We start from the raw sequence: 15,000 nt of genomic DNA on the forward strand, positions 1-15,000 counted from the left end.
AGTGAAGCGGCTCATCTTCTGCACCGGGAAGGTTTACTACGAGCTGACCAAAGAGAGGAAGAGCCGAGGCATGGAGGGGACCGTGGCCATCGCACGCATCGAGCAGGTACACACACACACACACCCCAACCACACATATCGAGTACGTACTCACGCACACACACGCATACACGCATCGAGCAGGTACACACAGACAGGCACACACAGGCACACACACACACACATATCGAGCAGATACACACACATGCATCAAGCAGGTATACGCACACACACATCGAGCAGGTACACACACACACACACACACACACACACACACATCGAGCAGGTACACACACACACACACACATATCGAGCAGGTGCACACACACACGTCCTGAAATTGCATGCTCTGTTGCAAATTCGTGCAGGATGTCCCACGTCCTCCAGGGATTTCACCCCACCATCTCTCTCTGTCTCTGTGTCTCTCTGTCTCTCTGTCTCTCTGTCTCCGCCTGTCTCTCTGTCTCTGTGTCTCTCTGTCTCTCTGTCTCTCTGTCTCCGCCTGTCTCTCTGTCTCTGTCGTCCAGCTGTCTCCGTTCCCGTTCGACCAGGTGAAGGCGGAGTCGGAGCGTTTTCATAACGCCGACCTGGTGTGGTGTCAGGAGGAGCACAAGAACCAGGGTTACTATGACTACGTGAAGCCTCGCATCAGGACCACCATCCAGAGAGCCAAACCTGTCTGGTAATCCTCCTCATCCTCATCTTCCTCCTCATCCTCTTCATCCTCCTCATCCTCTTCATCCTCCTCATCCTCTTCATCCTCCTCATCGTCCTCTTCATCTTCCTCATCCTCATGTCCTTCCTCCTGACTGGTTTCTGGTTTGTAAGGCTTTGATTTAACCCTCTCTCTCTCAGGTACGCCGGCAGAGATCCTGCAGCCGCTCCAGCGACCGGAAACAAGAACACACACTTGATGGAGCTGCGGCGTTTCCTGGACAACGCCTTCGGTCTGGACGCCTTCAAAGATCAGCAATAGAGCTGCAGCCACACCTGTCTGACCTCTGACCCCCCGAGCCCCCCGAGCCCTCGACACACACACACACACACACACACACACACACACACACACACACACTGTACATACACACTGTACGTACACACACACACACACACACACACACACACACATACTGTACACACACACTGTACACACACACTCACACAGACACACACAGACACACACATACACACAGTACACACACACACACACACACACACACACACACACCACTCAGTTTAAACTGTTAATTCACTGAAACTTCAGATTTCTGACAAAAACAAAAAGTATTTTTAAAGCAGATTTATTATTTCTAGCATCATTGGCGCAGTACTACAGTGTACTACAGTGTACTACAGTGTACTACAGTGTAATACTCCTGTTGGGCCGTCACTTCTTAAATGTTGACAGTATTGATCATTTCTGTGAGTTTTAGGATCTATAAATGTCAGATAAAGAACTTAATTCGATGGAAGAAAACAGATAGACGGTTTGTTTGATTAAAGACTCCAGTGATTAATCGATTAATCGTTTATCAGAAAAGCGACCGATCGAAGTTGAAGAGCAGTGAAAGACTAATATTCGGCTGTCCACATACTTTTGGCCAACAGTTTTTTTAAAAAGTGACGGTCCTGCAGTGTGTACAGTGTGTACTTTGTGGTATCAGTGTGTAGTACAGGCAGCAGCTCCACCACAGGCAACGCAGCAACTTTCTGAGCAGCGTGTTGCCTCAACATGTCAACTTATTAGCTGGTAAAAATACTTCTGACTCTGAGACAGGAGCAGTCCGAGACTCGCCGATTTAAAGGAGGAAAGGAGATCTTCGATGAGATCTGGTCCAAAATCTGCACAACGAAGTCTGGTTCGGATTAAAGAACGCCAGCGAACTTTCGATGCTCGTCGCTGCAGGTGTGACGCTCCGCCTCGTCAACAGTTGCTCCTAAAGTTGCTGAGTGTCTGAGTCGAGACTTGAGACAACTTGAGTTTGCAGCAACTTGCAATAAACTGACAAGTTGTTATGAGGCAACGTTGCCCCAGAAAAGTTTCCTGTGGTGGAGTGTGAAGTTTCAAAAGCACACACACACACACACACACACACACACACCGTCCTCCGTCCACATACACACACACACACACACACACACACACATACATACACTCTCACTCCAGCGGTATGATGCAACAGCAGGTCAGCAGTTATGACATCATCGTCACTCCCTCGTCTTCACCTCAAACGTTGCAGGAAACATTTTAACTTTTAGTTTTTAACGAACGGCTCGTTAGCATCATTAGCTTCGTTAGCGCTGCCCATTGAAAGCGAATGGGGGAGCGGCTAGCTGTGAGCCGGCGGCTGCAGCAGGTGGAGGGTTTCTGCCTTTCAGCAGGTGTGTTAGCTCGTTAAGGAAAGTCTGTAATTAGTCACCACGGCAACGCTTAACCGGCACATTGAGATTTTATTGTTTTTTCTTTTGAAGGGATATTTTTGGGGAATAAAATGGCGTCCTGACGTGAGCTCAATCAAATGCACTGCTGGCTGTGATTTAACCCCTCGGCTTCTGTCTCTCGCTTCTTCTTCTTCTTCTTCTTCTTCTTCTTCTCTGGCGAGCGTTTATCTGGTGCCAAAACGAGCGTCTCATGTTTTTATGTTTCAGCTGAATGAACTCTTGTCAGCAGGAAGTGACAGAAACTAAATCGACAGCAGAGGATGAGATTTCGGCGGCGGGTGGCGTTCTGGGCTTCTGTGAGACAAAGAAAATGATTTATTTATTTTCATAAAAGGGGATGGAAATTCTCTTCGTTATTTTGCTTCATTCAATAAAGAATACTGTATGTACTGACGAGCCGCCGCCTCCGAATCTTCTGTTTTATTTCAAAAACAAAACACAGACGCATGATCTGGACCTTTCAAAATAAAAGCACTACTGTATTCTCAGTTATAAACATCAGTTTTTCTGCTCCTTGAAATCTTTTCAACATATAATTAAAGTGAAAGTCAGATTACAGCAACATCCAGAGACACGTCCGACTCCTCCGAGCTCATCGGAGACGGGCGGACACAAAGTCCGACCAGTCCACGTCTCACCAGGACGTCCACGAGAAGCATCGCCCAGATTGGTAGCCGCTCCCATTTTTGGCAATTTTTAGAGAAAACATTCTGCCATTCATTTCCCCAAAAATTTTGGGTGATTTTTTTTCTTTTAAAATTTCTGGGTCAATTTTTTTCTTCTTTTATGATTTTCAGTGATTTATCAAAGAAAACAGGCATTTTTTTAATGATTTAAAAACATTTTGTCCTTTATTCCTTCCAAATTTTTGGCCATTTTTTTTATTTATAGTTCTTGGGTGATTTTGAAAGAAAACATTTAACAATTTTCTCTAAAATTTTGGGTGATTTTTTTTCTTTAGGAGATGGATGTGTGGATGAGTGTGTGGATGGATCCTTGATTCCTCCTCCCTTGTTTCTTTTCCCTGCTTCCTTCTCTCCTTCCTTTGTTCTCCTCCTCAGACCTTCGTCCTCCTCTTCCTCTCTTTGTCTCCTCCCTCTCGGTCCGCCTCCTCAATGACCTCACAGCGTCTCTTACGTCACATCACATCATGATCATAGGTGTGAGTGCGTGAGCATCTGTTGCCATGGAAACAGAGGCTGCAGATCACAGCAGTGTCTCCTCAGGCGAGCGCGCAGACACACACACACACACACACACACACAGTCTGTACGAGCTTCGTAAGGTCCCCAGGGAAAATTATCCAGATGATGTCACAGTGATGTCATCAGACTACAAACAGATCAGCAGCCACAGAGGCTGTAATGAAAGACTTTATCAGGTGCATTATGGGAAGTGTAGGATCCAATGTTTGTGGCCACTCTGATTTTAAATGAAAAAAAAACAAACAAAAATTAATAACTCTCAATAAACTAGATGCTGAGTAGATTTTTTTATAATCACAGCCTGGGATATGTCCGTGATTAGCAGCAACATTGATTTTTATACTTTTTTTTTTTTGTGCACATTAAAAAACTCATACCGCTCAAAGTAACGAAATAAAACATCCCGTTCTGTGAGAATAGGTTGATTATTTCTTTATCTTTAGATAATCTGTTATCTTTGTCCCACAAGAGAATAAAACAAAGTTTTCTCAAGTAAACAGAATTAAACACCATTTTTACCTTCGGCTGGATGATGTCATTCCCTCCAAAACAAAATGAAAAATGATTTTGTTTTCTCGTAATAACACGTTGATTTATTTCATTAAATCCAGATACCATAGTTCATTTACTCGAGATAACGAAATAAAACCTCCTTTGTCAAATTAACTTGTGGTTTTAAAAATGGCATTAAAAGAAAAAAAGTAAGGCCGTTCTTGGCGTCCGTAAATAATCAGTTTTCCAGAACACATAAATAATGTAGACTTTTTAAATACTGTGGGCTTTTTAAAAAATATCATGTCACAACATAAATATATTTATGTTATACATATTATTTTCTTTTTGTGAACTGTGGCTCTTACAGCTGCTTTCTTTAAACGAGTCTGAAAATATTCAAACTACAGAACAAGAACATTAAAAAACGACATAAAATTTGTTTTTAATCACGCCTCTGTGTTGGCAATAAGTCCGTCTGTACGTTCGTCTGTCGGTACGTCTGTACAGAACGTTCTTCAGAGCACGATATCTCAGGAACATCTTGAGGGAATTTCTTCAAATTTGGCACAAATGTTCACTTGGACTCAAAAATGAAGTGATTCAGTTGTGGTGGTCAAAGGTGAAGGTCACCATGGCCTTGTCTGTGTCATTTCTGTGAATGTGATATCTCAAGAGAACCTTGAGGGACTTTTATTCCCCCTGGACTCAAGAATGAACAGATTAGAATTTGGTGGTCAAAGGTCAAGGTCTGTTTTATTCTTATGAATGTGATAAGGTAATTTCTTCAAATTTGGCACAAAACACTCTCTTGGACTCAAGAATGAACTGAATCGATTTTGGTGGTCATAGGTCAAAGGACAAGGTCACAGTGACCTCATCTTTCCCATTATTAGGATATCTCAAGAATATTGAAAGAATTTCTTCAAATTGAGTGCAAATATCCACTTGTTCTCAAGGATGAACTGATTTTAGTGGTCAAAGGTCAAGGTCCCTGTGACCTTGCCGGTCTCATTCTTATGAAAGTGATATCTCAAGAACACATTCAGGGAATTTTTTTCAAATTTTGCATACATTTTCTTTTGGAAGCAAGAATAAACTGATTCAGTTTTAATGGTCATAGATCAAAGGTCAAGGTCACTGTGACCTTGTCCTAATTTTTGCAAACACCATATCTCTCTCTCTGTCCGTTTCTCTTGTCTCTCTGCCTCCCTCTCACAGTTTCTCCCTCCCCCTCCTCCCCCTCCTCCTCCTCCTCCTCCTCCTCCTCCTGGCTGACTCCTCCACCGGCAGTAATGCAGAGGAAACGCTGATCTAACGTCAAAGTGAACCCGGGTTATTCGGTCCCGTGTGTTTCCGCCGTGTGAACCGCGGAGCGGAGCCGGATGGTGTCTCCTCCTGAGGCCGGCTGATCACACGCAGAGGCCGGCGGCAGGGAGGGCTACCCGGCTGGAGGTAACCCCAGGACTTCGGGGCTCATTCTCGGCCTCCGTGCATGATTTCGTCGGGACGTTTGTGGATATTTTGGGGCGGATTTGACGCGGTTTCGTCCCGGCTGAGGAGCCGGACTGTGCCGGGTTTGGGTTCGCTCGGTCCTTGATGCCCCGGAGGCCCGGAGGAGCTCAGACTGCGGAGCCCCGGAGCCCGGCTCGGACACCTGGGGAAGAACAGGAGGTAGGTCGGCGCACCGTTTCACCACATTTCTGCTCACCGTGACCGTGTGAGACGCAGTCACATGTTAAAATAGCGGGAATGTGCCGGTGGATGAGCCCACATCAGAGCCGCGTGTCTGGCCACTGTTTTCGGGGTTTTTGTGCCGGAGGAAGCAGCTAACTGGAGGCTAACTGTTAGCCTCGTAGCATTCCATTGTCACAGCCCGGTGGTGCTAGGCTAGGCTAACAGGCTAACAGCAGTGAAATGGTGACGTTTTACTAATTTTAATAGTTTAATAACCGCGGTAAATTAAACACATTATCTGGATTTTGACTTGTCGCTTAGCGGCCACGTGAGTTACAGTGTTTTTGGCGGATCGTTTCGGGCTGTTTTAGACGCGGTGGGTTGTTGTCGTCCCGTTAGCATGCTAACATGCTAACAGCTACCTCCAGCTCCTCTGTTAGCATGTTAGCATTAGCTTCTACCTGGTTCAACAGTACAAGGAGTCTCAAAATGTCTCCTCCGGCTCTCCGTCATTTTGTCTGCGGGCTTCAGCGCACTCTCGCCGGGGCAGCACCTCCCGGTTTGTCCCGGTAATTCTGTCAAACTCAGCGTAACTTTATAACGGGCGCGTGAGTGTGTCGCGCACGCGGCTGAGGAGGAGGAGGGGGGGGGTCAAACACTGAAGACAGACTGGACCGTTTCATTTAATACACTTTGTTATTGTCCATTATTTAACCCTTTGAGGACGGTTTTTTTCTGGTTTTATTTCTTTACAAAAACGTCGTGCAACTTAACAAGACGTGGCCCAAAAATGTACGAGTAATGAGTATGCAATATATGAAAGTTTACCTTTTTGATTGAAATTACAAAGAACAATAAACTTTTTCACAATAGGATAATTTTGGAGGATTCACTTTTAAATATGTATTAAATATATGAGTGTGTGTGTGTATATGTATGTGTGTTTATTTCATATAATTTATTAGATTTTTTGTAACATCATTTTAAATATTGTAAATTATTTTAAAAAATAATAATAATTTAGTATGTTGCACACCATGGGGAGTTTAGTTCTTCTTTATAAAATCAGAATCAGAATACTTTATTAATCCGAAGGGAAATTCTGTTCGTAACAGTGTTTCGCTCAACAACAACAAACAGGTAAGAAAAACAAGACAATGCACATAGTGCACATAATGACAGAATAAAACTATATATATATATATATATATAATGATTATAATTGTAAATATAGTTTTCTGAACATTTTTTCTTTCATTTTTTCAAGATAATTTTCCAATAATCCTCACCTTGTTTTTAAAAGTAACTTTTACTAATTGTTGCTAGTTGCAGAACATGTCTTGCTTCGTGTTTTTGACAGAAATCAAACCAGTTTGCTCAGTTTGTTATTGCTCAAAGGAGCAGTTTAAGAACACTGATGTTGAGCCAGTTTTCAAAGGGTTAAACAGCTGTTGAAAAGTTTGTTATATTGATATGTTTTCCTTCAATAATTTAACAGATAAAAGCAGCAAATAGTACTGTATAATTTAGTATATTTGAGTATAGTATGTGTTAAATGGTGTAATGATACTATAGCAGTTTGAGAAATAGTCTAAGGTGTATTGTAATAATAATAATAATAATAATAATAATTAATAATAGTATTAGTAATAACATAGTGTACAGGTGTGGGAATGACCAGAGGCTCCACATTTGGATGTTATGGAGGTACTGACCTCTGTGAAACCTGGCCAGTCGGGCTTGATTTCTTTCAAAAACATGGAAAAAATATAAAATATGTCATGAGCAGCTTAAGAAGAAATGAACCAGAAATTAGTACAAGAAAATTACCTGAAAATCAAAAGAAAAGTAACAAAACAATATTATTACATATACATATGTTACATATAACAATAATTTTAAGTTTATCATTGTGATAATCAAAAATGTAGTACTGTTTAAAAATAATAATTACCCAAATCTAGTGATTTATTGCTTTTGCACTGACGTATTCCCCTTCGTGCCCGTGTTCCTGAAAGAAAGCAAATCAGCGGCTCAGAGGGTTAAATACTCGTGAAAGGGTTATTGGGAGCGAGCGCTGGCAGCAGGTCGAGCTCAGGTGAGTCACATGACTCAGGTGTTGATTTAAAGTGCAGCGAGCAGCTGGGAGTGTCGGAGGCCGAGGGAGCGGCTGCAGGAACATTTTTTGCTGCAGGTTGTCTGCTTTGTTTTTTGGTCGGTTATGAACGAAAGAAGCTAAAAAAACTCAAACTGAGGTACAAGAGGCAGTTTTGTAAAGTTGTAGTGTAGTAATAATACTCTGTAAAACGCTCCTCCCTGTAGTAGTATTGTCAGAAATATTGATGGTAAATTTTTGGGGCAGTTTCGGTAGCAGCTGTGCTTTGTTGCTCTCTCTTATCCTTCATGTTTCTTACAGTTTCTCTGCACTTTTCTGCTTCTGACCAGTAAAGAAAAAGTCTCTGCGCTCGTTTTAAAGTCTTTTTATTTTTATCTTTTTTATAAAAAATCGTAGATTTTTTTCGGTGTCAGTTCTGAAAATATTAGGGGTCTAAGTGTTATCTCCATCTATTGTCTTGATTTTTTCTTTTTTTTGACAACACTGCAATATTTTGATTTGGTTGATTTCAGAGCCTCTTGTGATTTGTAAGAGAATGGGCCTCATGCAAAACCTGCATTTTCCTTGTTTTTCCTCGTATCCAGGATTTGTTCTTGTTTTTGTGAGTACCGACTGAGTTTTGGGATCCACCAGTGTTTTCTTGTTTTTGCTCCTCTCTTGAGAACATTTTAGGACAAAGATAAGAGAAACACGTCTCACGTCCACAGACCACAAATTGTTTTCCGACACCAGGAAAAAATATGTTTCATATTTGAGGAATGTTTAAAAAACGCATGTATATAATTTAATCAAATTTAGAAAATGTCTGAGAGTATTTCTGACGATGGATCATTCACTGCTTTAGAGGGTTAAAGAAATACTGCTGTACTTGGTGCATTGATTCCAGTTACTGTAATTTCAGTTACTGTGCGTCCCTCTGCAGACCACAGCTGAATGTAACTAAGTACATTTACTTAAGTACAAATCTGAGGAACTTTTACTCTACTCGAATACTTACACTCCTACTTCACCACAATTCAGAGGGAAATATTGGACTTTTTACTCCGTTACTACTATTATTAGACACACAAACACAAGTGCAGCTGAATCAATTAGTCGATTGATTAGAACATTAATTGAAAACTATTTTCATAACAGTGTAAGTAATTTTCCATGCAAAAAAACATTTCATGGTTCCAGCCGCTCATATAAACTGTATGTATGAGGATTTGCCTTTTTTTTCCTAATTATTTAAAATATTTTGATTTATTACATTCATTTAAACCTTTTAGCATGTGTACCTTTACTTACTTTTACTTTTGAGTTTATTTCGACATCAATTTCACTACTACAGAAGTTCTTCTTCTTTGAACCTTTTTGGCATCTTTGAGTCTTTGCACACGGCACAAAACCTGCCCTTATATGGTGTTTAGTGGGCGTTACCAAGGGCTGGGTGATAAAATGCGATCACGATATAACTTTTCCTCGATTAAAATATGAGACGTAGTCGACAGAATGTCGATAAAACGCATTTCAGCCGTGTTTTGACAGACAACACGAACAGCCAATGATCATAAGAATAGAGCCGCGGAGAACCAAACGCAGTGACAGACTTTGACTGTAGAACAGCTGAGTGTTTGACAGCCACAGCATTTCATCACGGCGGATCAAACAGCCGATGGTCCGACAGCAGCGCAGTGAGACAGACAGACAGAGCGCAGCTTCTCCTCACAGCACCAAAGTGTCTGAAACAGACACATTTTCAGCCTTTCTCTAACTGTGAATGTCAGCAGGCTGTTGGCAGCTATAGGAGAAGTAGGCCGACTCAAAAGTTTTTAATTCCTGAGTAAAATGATTAATAACACAGAAGTTTGACAGAAGCTGAAGTCAGAGTCCTGCAGTCAGGAGAGGTTGGACTATTATCAGCACAATGTGCTTCAATTTACCTGAAGTTTGTTTCAGATGGAGCTTTTCATTTTTATATAATGATGGAAAGTTTAATAAATGATAATAAATCATATGTTTATTACACTCCAACACACCATGGTCACATGACACTGCGTCAGTGAATTATGAGGACAAAAAACAAAAAAACTTCTGATCGGTGTATTTCTATTTTTACTGTCCGATCAGTTTCTGTATTGATTGATAAGTATTTGTTGTGCTGTGTATTTTCTGTGTATATTTGCATGACAAAACACAGGTTTGCACCACTCACCTAAAAATGTTGATACACAAGAAATTAACCTTGAACTAATTTTATGGTTGATTTCAAAATTTTATAAAACACGGAAAAGCAGAAAATCTGAGATGATTTTTCCTTCCTCCATTTTTTCTTGATGTCATATCAGCAAGAAATTAATCAATTCAAATACTATTATATCACAAAAAAACTGTACCTCTTTGGTTTTGGACAAAACATTTGAAGACCTCACAAAGGCAGGATGAGGACATTTTTCTTTGTTTTTTGAGAATTAATAGACTTAACATTCATCAGTGAATTTTTAAAAAGCATCCGATTAGATGTTTGTCGCAGCTCCGCAGGTGTTTTATTTTGCCTTTTTAAACTGTGAGATTACTTTTTAATCAAACATTTGTTGTGAGGCTATTTGGTTTCATGATGAAAGTTTGTTTCTCTGTATCTCAAGTTTTTGGCTTTCTTGCACATTTTACAGCACTTCATTGTAGGCAGTTTTCACAGATATTAAAAGTAGCCCGCAGCTCCTCAACAAGTCTGAAATATCTGAAATTAAATAAGTACAAAGTCTCAGATGGTGAAAGTATGAAAACTTGTGACCTTTTATTTCTGCAACATTTCCTGGTAAGACATGCATGAAGCCAATGCTTAATAAAAGATAAAAAAGAGTGCGGGGCTGCAAGTAACCATTATTTTTACTGTTTATTTCTCTGCTGATTATTTTAACATTAAATCCATTATTGAGTTCAAAAACATGAACTCTCTCTACAAGGTTTTTTTCTCGGTACAGAAAATGCAGTTTACTGTGATATAAAACATCCTCACATCTCGGGCTGATGACTGTTGTCATTATTGCTTGGAAATTTCCCCACTGTGGGACTAATAAAGGATTATCTTATCTTATCTGTCCGTTATTTTCTCATTGAATCATTTTGCAAATAAAATGTCAGAAAATAGTGACACGCGTCCTTCTGTGTAATTCACAAGAGCCCAAAGTTATGTCTTCAAAGGGTTCGTTTTATTTGACCAAGAGCTTAAAAATCCAAAACTGTTCAGTTTCTCTTCATGTCTGACAGAGAAAATTCTCCCATTTAACAATCAGGAAACCAGAAAAAATCCAGTAAAACAAGTATTATTATTAGTGCTGGGCCGTTAACGGCGTTAACGTGCTGCGTTAACGCGGGATTCTTATCGTGCGATAAGGAAATTATCGCGCGATAAACTATTCACTAAGTTGGGTCTATACAGTGAGCAAGGCACCAATTTCACTTTGTTGTTTAAGCGCGGATGTATACCTGGTCGAATTACGCGGAGGGGGCGCGAACAAGGCGGAAGCTGGTCTGCCTGAGTGACCGGAGTGATTGGCTCAAGCCGTGTCACAAAGCTGCTGACCGTTAATGGTCTTCTTCATGACCTCTAATGTAGGCCCACAGTTCAGTTAGGGTCATGTTATCAGAGGCTGCGCCCTCTGCTGTTCATTCCAGTTAGCAGGAAAAAGCTTTTTCCACATGGAGACAGAACCTGTGCTCCTAAATGTCTGTGTTTAACAAAATAAAATAAAGTTAAACACCAAAGTAAATCTTATGGAACATTATTTTTCTTTACCAAATATTATAGTAGAACAGCTTTCTCAAGCATTTTGTGATGCATTTTCATCATTTAGATAGATAGATATTATTTTGAATGTCTTTGGCAAAATTCAAATCTATAATTTTAATCTAGATTAATCTAGATTAACTACAGGATTGCAGTGAGATTAATCTAGATTAAAAAAATTAATCTATGCCCAGCACTAATTATTATTATTATTATTATTATTATACACCCTTTTTATTATAATAAAGTAGTTCCAAATTCATTTTCTGTGCATTAACTTCTCGATTAGCCAGCTGGTCCTTTTAGCTCGACTCACATTGGAATTAATAGAGTAGTTGCTGGTTATTATTGTTCTAAAACAGCGTATTTGAAATGAAACCCGTCAGCATTTTACGAGAAAAAATAGAGAAAATTGCAAAAACAAAACCTGATTTTGTTCAGCAAAAAAAGAAGAAGATGAATATATAAGATAATGTTGAAACGCTCTCAGATTTCATTCAGGAGTCGTTCAGTCAGGCACTTTCATCTCTGATCACTAAATTAATCACATCTGCGAGTGTCATTTTATTGGTATTGATACGGAAACACAATTTATTGGATGTATTTCGTTAAAGTCTCGGTGTGTTCCGACGTCACACGGACGCAGCAGTGTTCCTGAGAGACGTCCGCTGAATATTTCCTGTTTTTCTGTCCGTCTGTGTCAGTGTCTCACTGAGCCTCGTAGCAAAGTCCATTCACAAATCTGGCAATTAAATATGACCTTTAACAGCCACTGCACGCCCAGAGACGGGACACGTCTCCAGACGGGTTTGTTGTTGTTGGTCCAGAGACAGACGGCTGCAGAGACAGAAAGCTGCTGCAGAGACAGACAGCCGCAGGGACAGACAGCCGCTGCAGAGACAGACAGCCGCTGCAGAGACAGACAGCCGCTGCAGAGACAGACAGCCGCAGAGACAGACAGCTCCAGAGACAGACAGCCGCAGAGACAGACAGCTCCAGAGACAGACAGCTGCTGCAGAGACAGACAGCCGCAGAGACAGACAGCTGCTGCAGAGACAGACAGCTGCTGCAGAGACAGACAGCTGCTGCAGAGACAGACAGCCGCAGAGACAGACAGCTGCTGCAGAGACAGACAGCTGCTGCAGAGACAGACAGACAGCCGCTGCAGAGACAGACAGCTCCAGAGACAGACAGCCACAGAGACAGACAGCTCCTGCAGAGACAGACAGCTGCTGCAGAGACAGACAGCTGCTGCAGAGACAGACAGCCGCTGCAGAGACAGACAGCTGCTGCAGAGACAGACAGCCGCAGAGACAGACAGCTGCTGCAGAGACAGACAGCCGCAGAGACAGACAGCTGCTGCAGAGACAGACAGACAGCCGCTGCAGAGACAGACAGCTCCAGAGACAGACAGCCACAGAAACAGACAGCTCCTGCAGAGACAGACAGCTGCTGCAGAGACAGACAGCTGCTGCAGAGACAGACAGCCGCTGCAGAGACAGACAGCTGCTGCAGAGACAGACAGCCGCTGCAGAGACAGACAGCTCCAGAGACAGACAGCCGCAGAGACAGACAGCTGCTGCAGAGACAGACAGCCGCAGAGACAGACAGCTCCAGAGACAGACAGCCGCAGAGACAGAAAGCTGCTGCAGAGACAGATAGCCGCAGAGACAGACAGCTGCAGATCATTGAAAGCGTCAGCGGCTGTCTGAAGATGGTTTATTAAAGGTGGAGGTGTACCTCTGGATGGTTTTCATGTTTGAAACAACAGAAAGGTTTTTTGGTTTCATTCATTGAAGCGACAGTAGTGAGTATTCACACTGAACTAAATGTTTTTAATATTTACTTCACCGTGAATTTATTATCAAGAAGTAACAAAGTATTACCTGTTAGGATCAATGAACCAATCAGCCAAATAAACACAAATATTCATTTTTGAATAACCAGTGAATACTAAATTTTGACATTTTTATGCCAATGAATTAATCACATTGACTTTTTTTGCTTTTAGAATAGTGCATCTTAATTTATCTGTTCAAATTTAACCTCTATTAAATTAGAATATGAAATTTGAAATATATACATTTATATTTTAGTTATGTATTTTTCCATTTTCACAGTTCCAGTTGAAAAATTTAGATGTCATGATTAAAAAATAAGCAAGTCTAAAGTAAAACTAAATAAAAACTAAATGGCAAAGAAAAATAGTGTAAAATGTAAACTAAAAAACATCCCAGCTTTACTTATAACAATAATATCAATTTATTTTATAAACTGAAACTGAAAAAATATATTCACGACAACAATGAAGAGTTAGCTTAATAATAAAAATCATGTTGAACTAAGAAAAGGTTAACAAAGATTTTAGTTTCAGTGGTGCCTCATTCAGAGGAAATCCAAATATCAGTGCGATGATGAAGGTGATGATGCGTTCAATGACACAGTAACATCCAGGAAGGTTGAATCATCCTGAGTGAGTCAGCACGACTGCTGCTCCTCACGCTGAACAAACGCCTGCAAATGATGCTGGCTTCAAACATTTCACTCATCTGATTCAGTTTTTATTCTTTGCAAAACGTTGTAAAACAGTTTTATAACAGATTATATAAAGGTTCGTACGGTTATGAAAAGCCTGGAGAAGTCATGGAATTTGCAAATAGCGATTTCCAGGCCATGAAGAGTTTTTAAAACTAAATAATCAAAAGTTTTAGAAAAGTTATGGAATGTTTGTTTCACAAACCTGCAAAATAACATGATGTGTTCAAGGACGGTCAGAAATGTGAAAATACAACAACCATTTCTACCTGAGCAGGAAGAGTACAGAGTACAGAGTACCTGAGCAGGAAGAGTACAGAGTACCTGAGCAGGAAGAGTACAGAGTACCTGAGCAGGAAGAGTACAGAGTACAGAGTACCTGAGCAGGAAGAGTACAGAGTACCTGAGCAGGAAGAGTACAGAGTACCTGAGCAGGAAGAGTACAGAGTACAGAGTACCTGAGCAGGTAGAGTACAGAGTACCTGAGCAGGTAGAGTACAGAGTACCTGAGCAGGTAGAGTACAGAGTACAAAGTACAGAGTACCTCAGCAGGAAGAGTACAGAGTACCTGAGCAGGAAGAGTACAGAGTACAGAGTACCTGAGCAGGTAGAGTACAGAGTACAGAGTACCTGAGCAGGTAGAGTACAGAGTACCTGAGCAGGAAGAGTACAGAGTACAGAGTACCTGAGCAGGAAGAGTACAGAGTACCTGAGCAGGAAGA

At 41.1% G+C, this 15,000-nt stretch overlaps 2 protein-coding genes and 1 long non-coding RNA gene across 6 annotated transcripts in view; 2 read left to right on the forward strand and 1 right to left on the reverse strand.

The window, feature by feature from the left end:
• Positions 1–2,877, forward strand: part of ogdha (oxoglutarate dehydrogenase a) — a 44,345-nt gene extending 41,468 nt beyond the window's left edge. For all 4 annotated transcript variants that reach the window (XM_088076078.1, XM_088076080.1, XM_088076077.1 and 1 more), the window contains 3 exons: positions 1–106; positions 567–721; positions 895–2,877. The exon at positions 1–106 is cut by the window's left edge and continues 58 nt beyond it. In XM_088076078.1, the coding sequence (XP_087932204.1) occupies positions 1–106; positions 567–721; positions 895–1,015 (382 nt within the window). In that variant the 3' untranslated portion in view covers positions 1,016–2,877. The remainder of the gene's footprint in view (positions 107–566; positions 722–894) is intronic.
• On the reverse strand, positions 2,603–7,043 carry LOC148189641 (uncharacterized). Its single transcript, XR_015776343.1, has 2 exons — positions 6,317–7,043; positions 2,603–3,903 (listed from the first exon to the last, which is right to left on the reverse strand). It is a non-coding gene; the product is annotated as an uncharacterized LOC148189641 (long non-coding RNA).
• Positions 5,437–15,000, forward strand: part of LOC121964020 (zinc finger MIZ domain-containing protein 2-like) — a 31,916-nt gene continuing 22,352 nt past the window's right edge. Inside the window, exon 1 of the mRNA XM_088076081.1 lies at positions 5,437–5,852. The gene's annotated coding sequence lies outside the window, so the exon portion shown is untranslated. The remainder of the gene's footprint in view (positions 5,853–15,000) is intronic.

The sequence above is a fragment of the Plectropomus leopardus genome, chromosome 4, assembly GCF_026936395.1.
Source record: "Plectropomus leopardus strain MGB_pleo_1.0 chromosome 4, ASM2693639v1, whole genome shotgun sequence".
In the NCBI taxonomy this organism is placed as follows: domain Eukaryota; kingdom Metazoa; phylum Chordata; class Actinopteri; order Perciformes; family Serranidae; genus Plectropomus; species Plectropomus leopardus.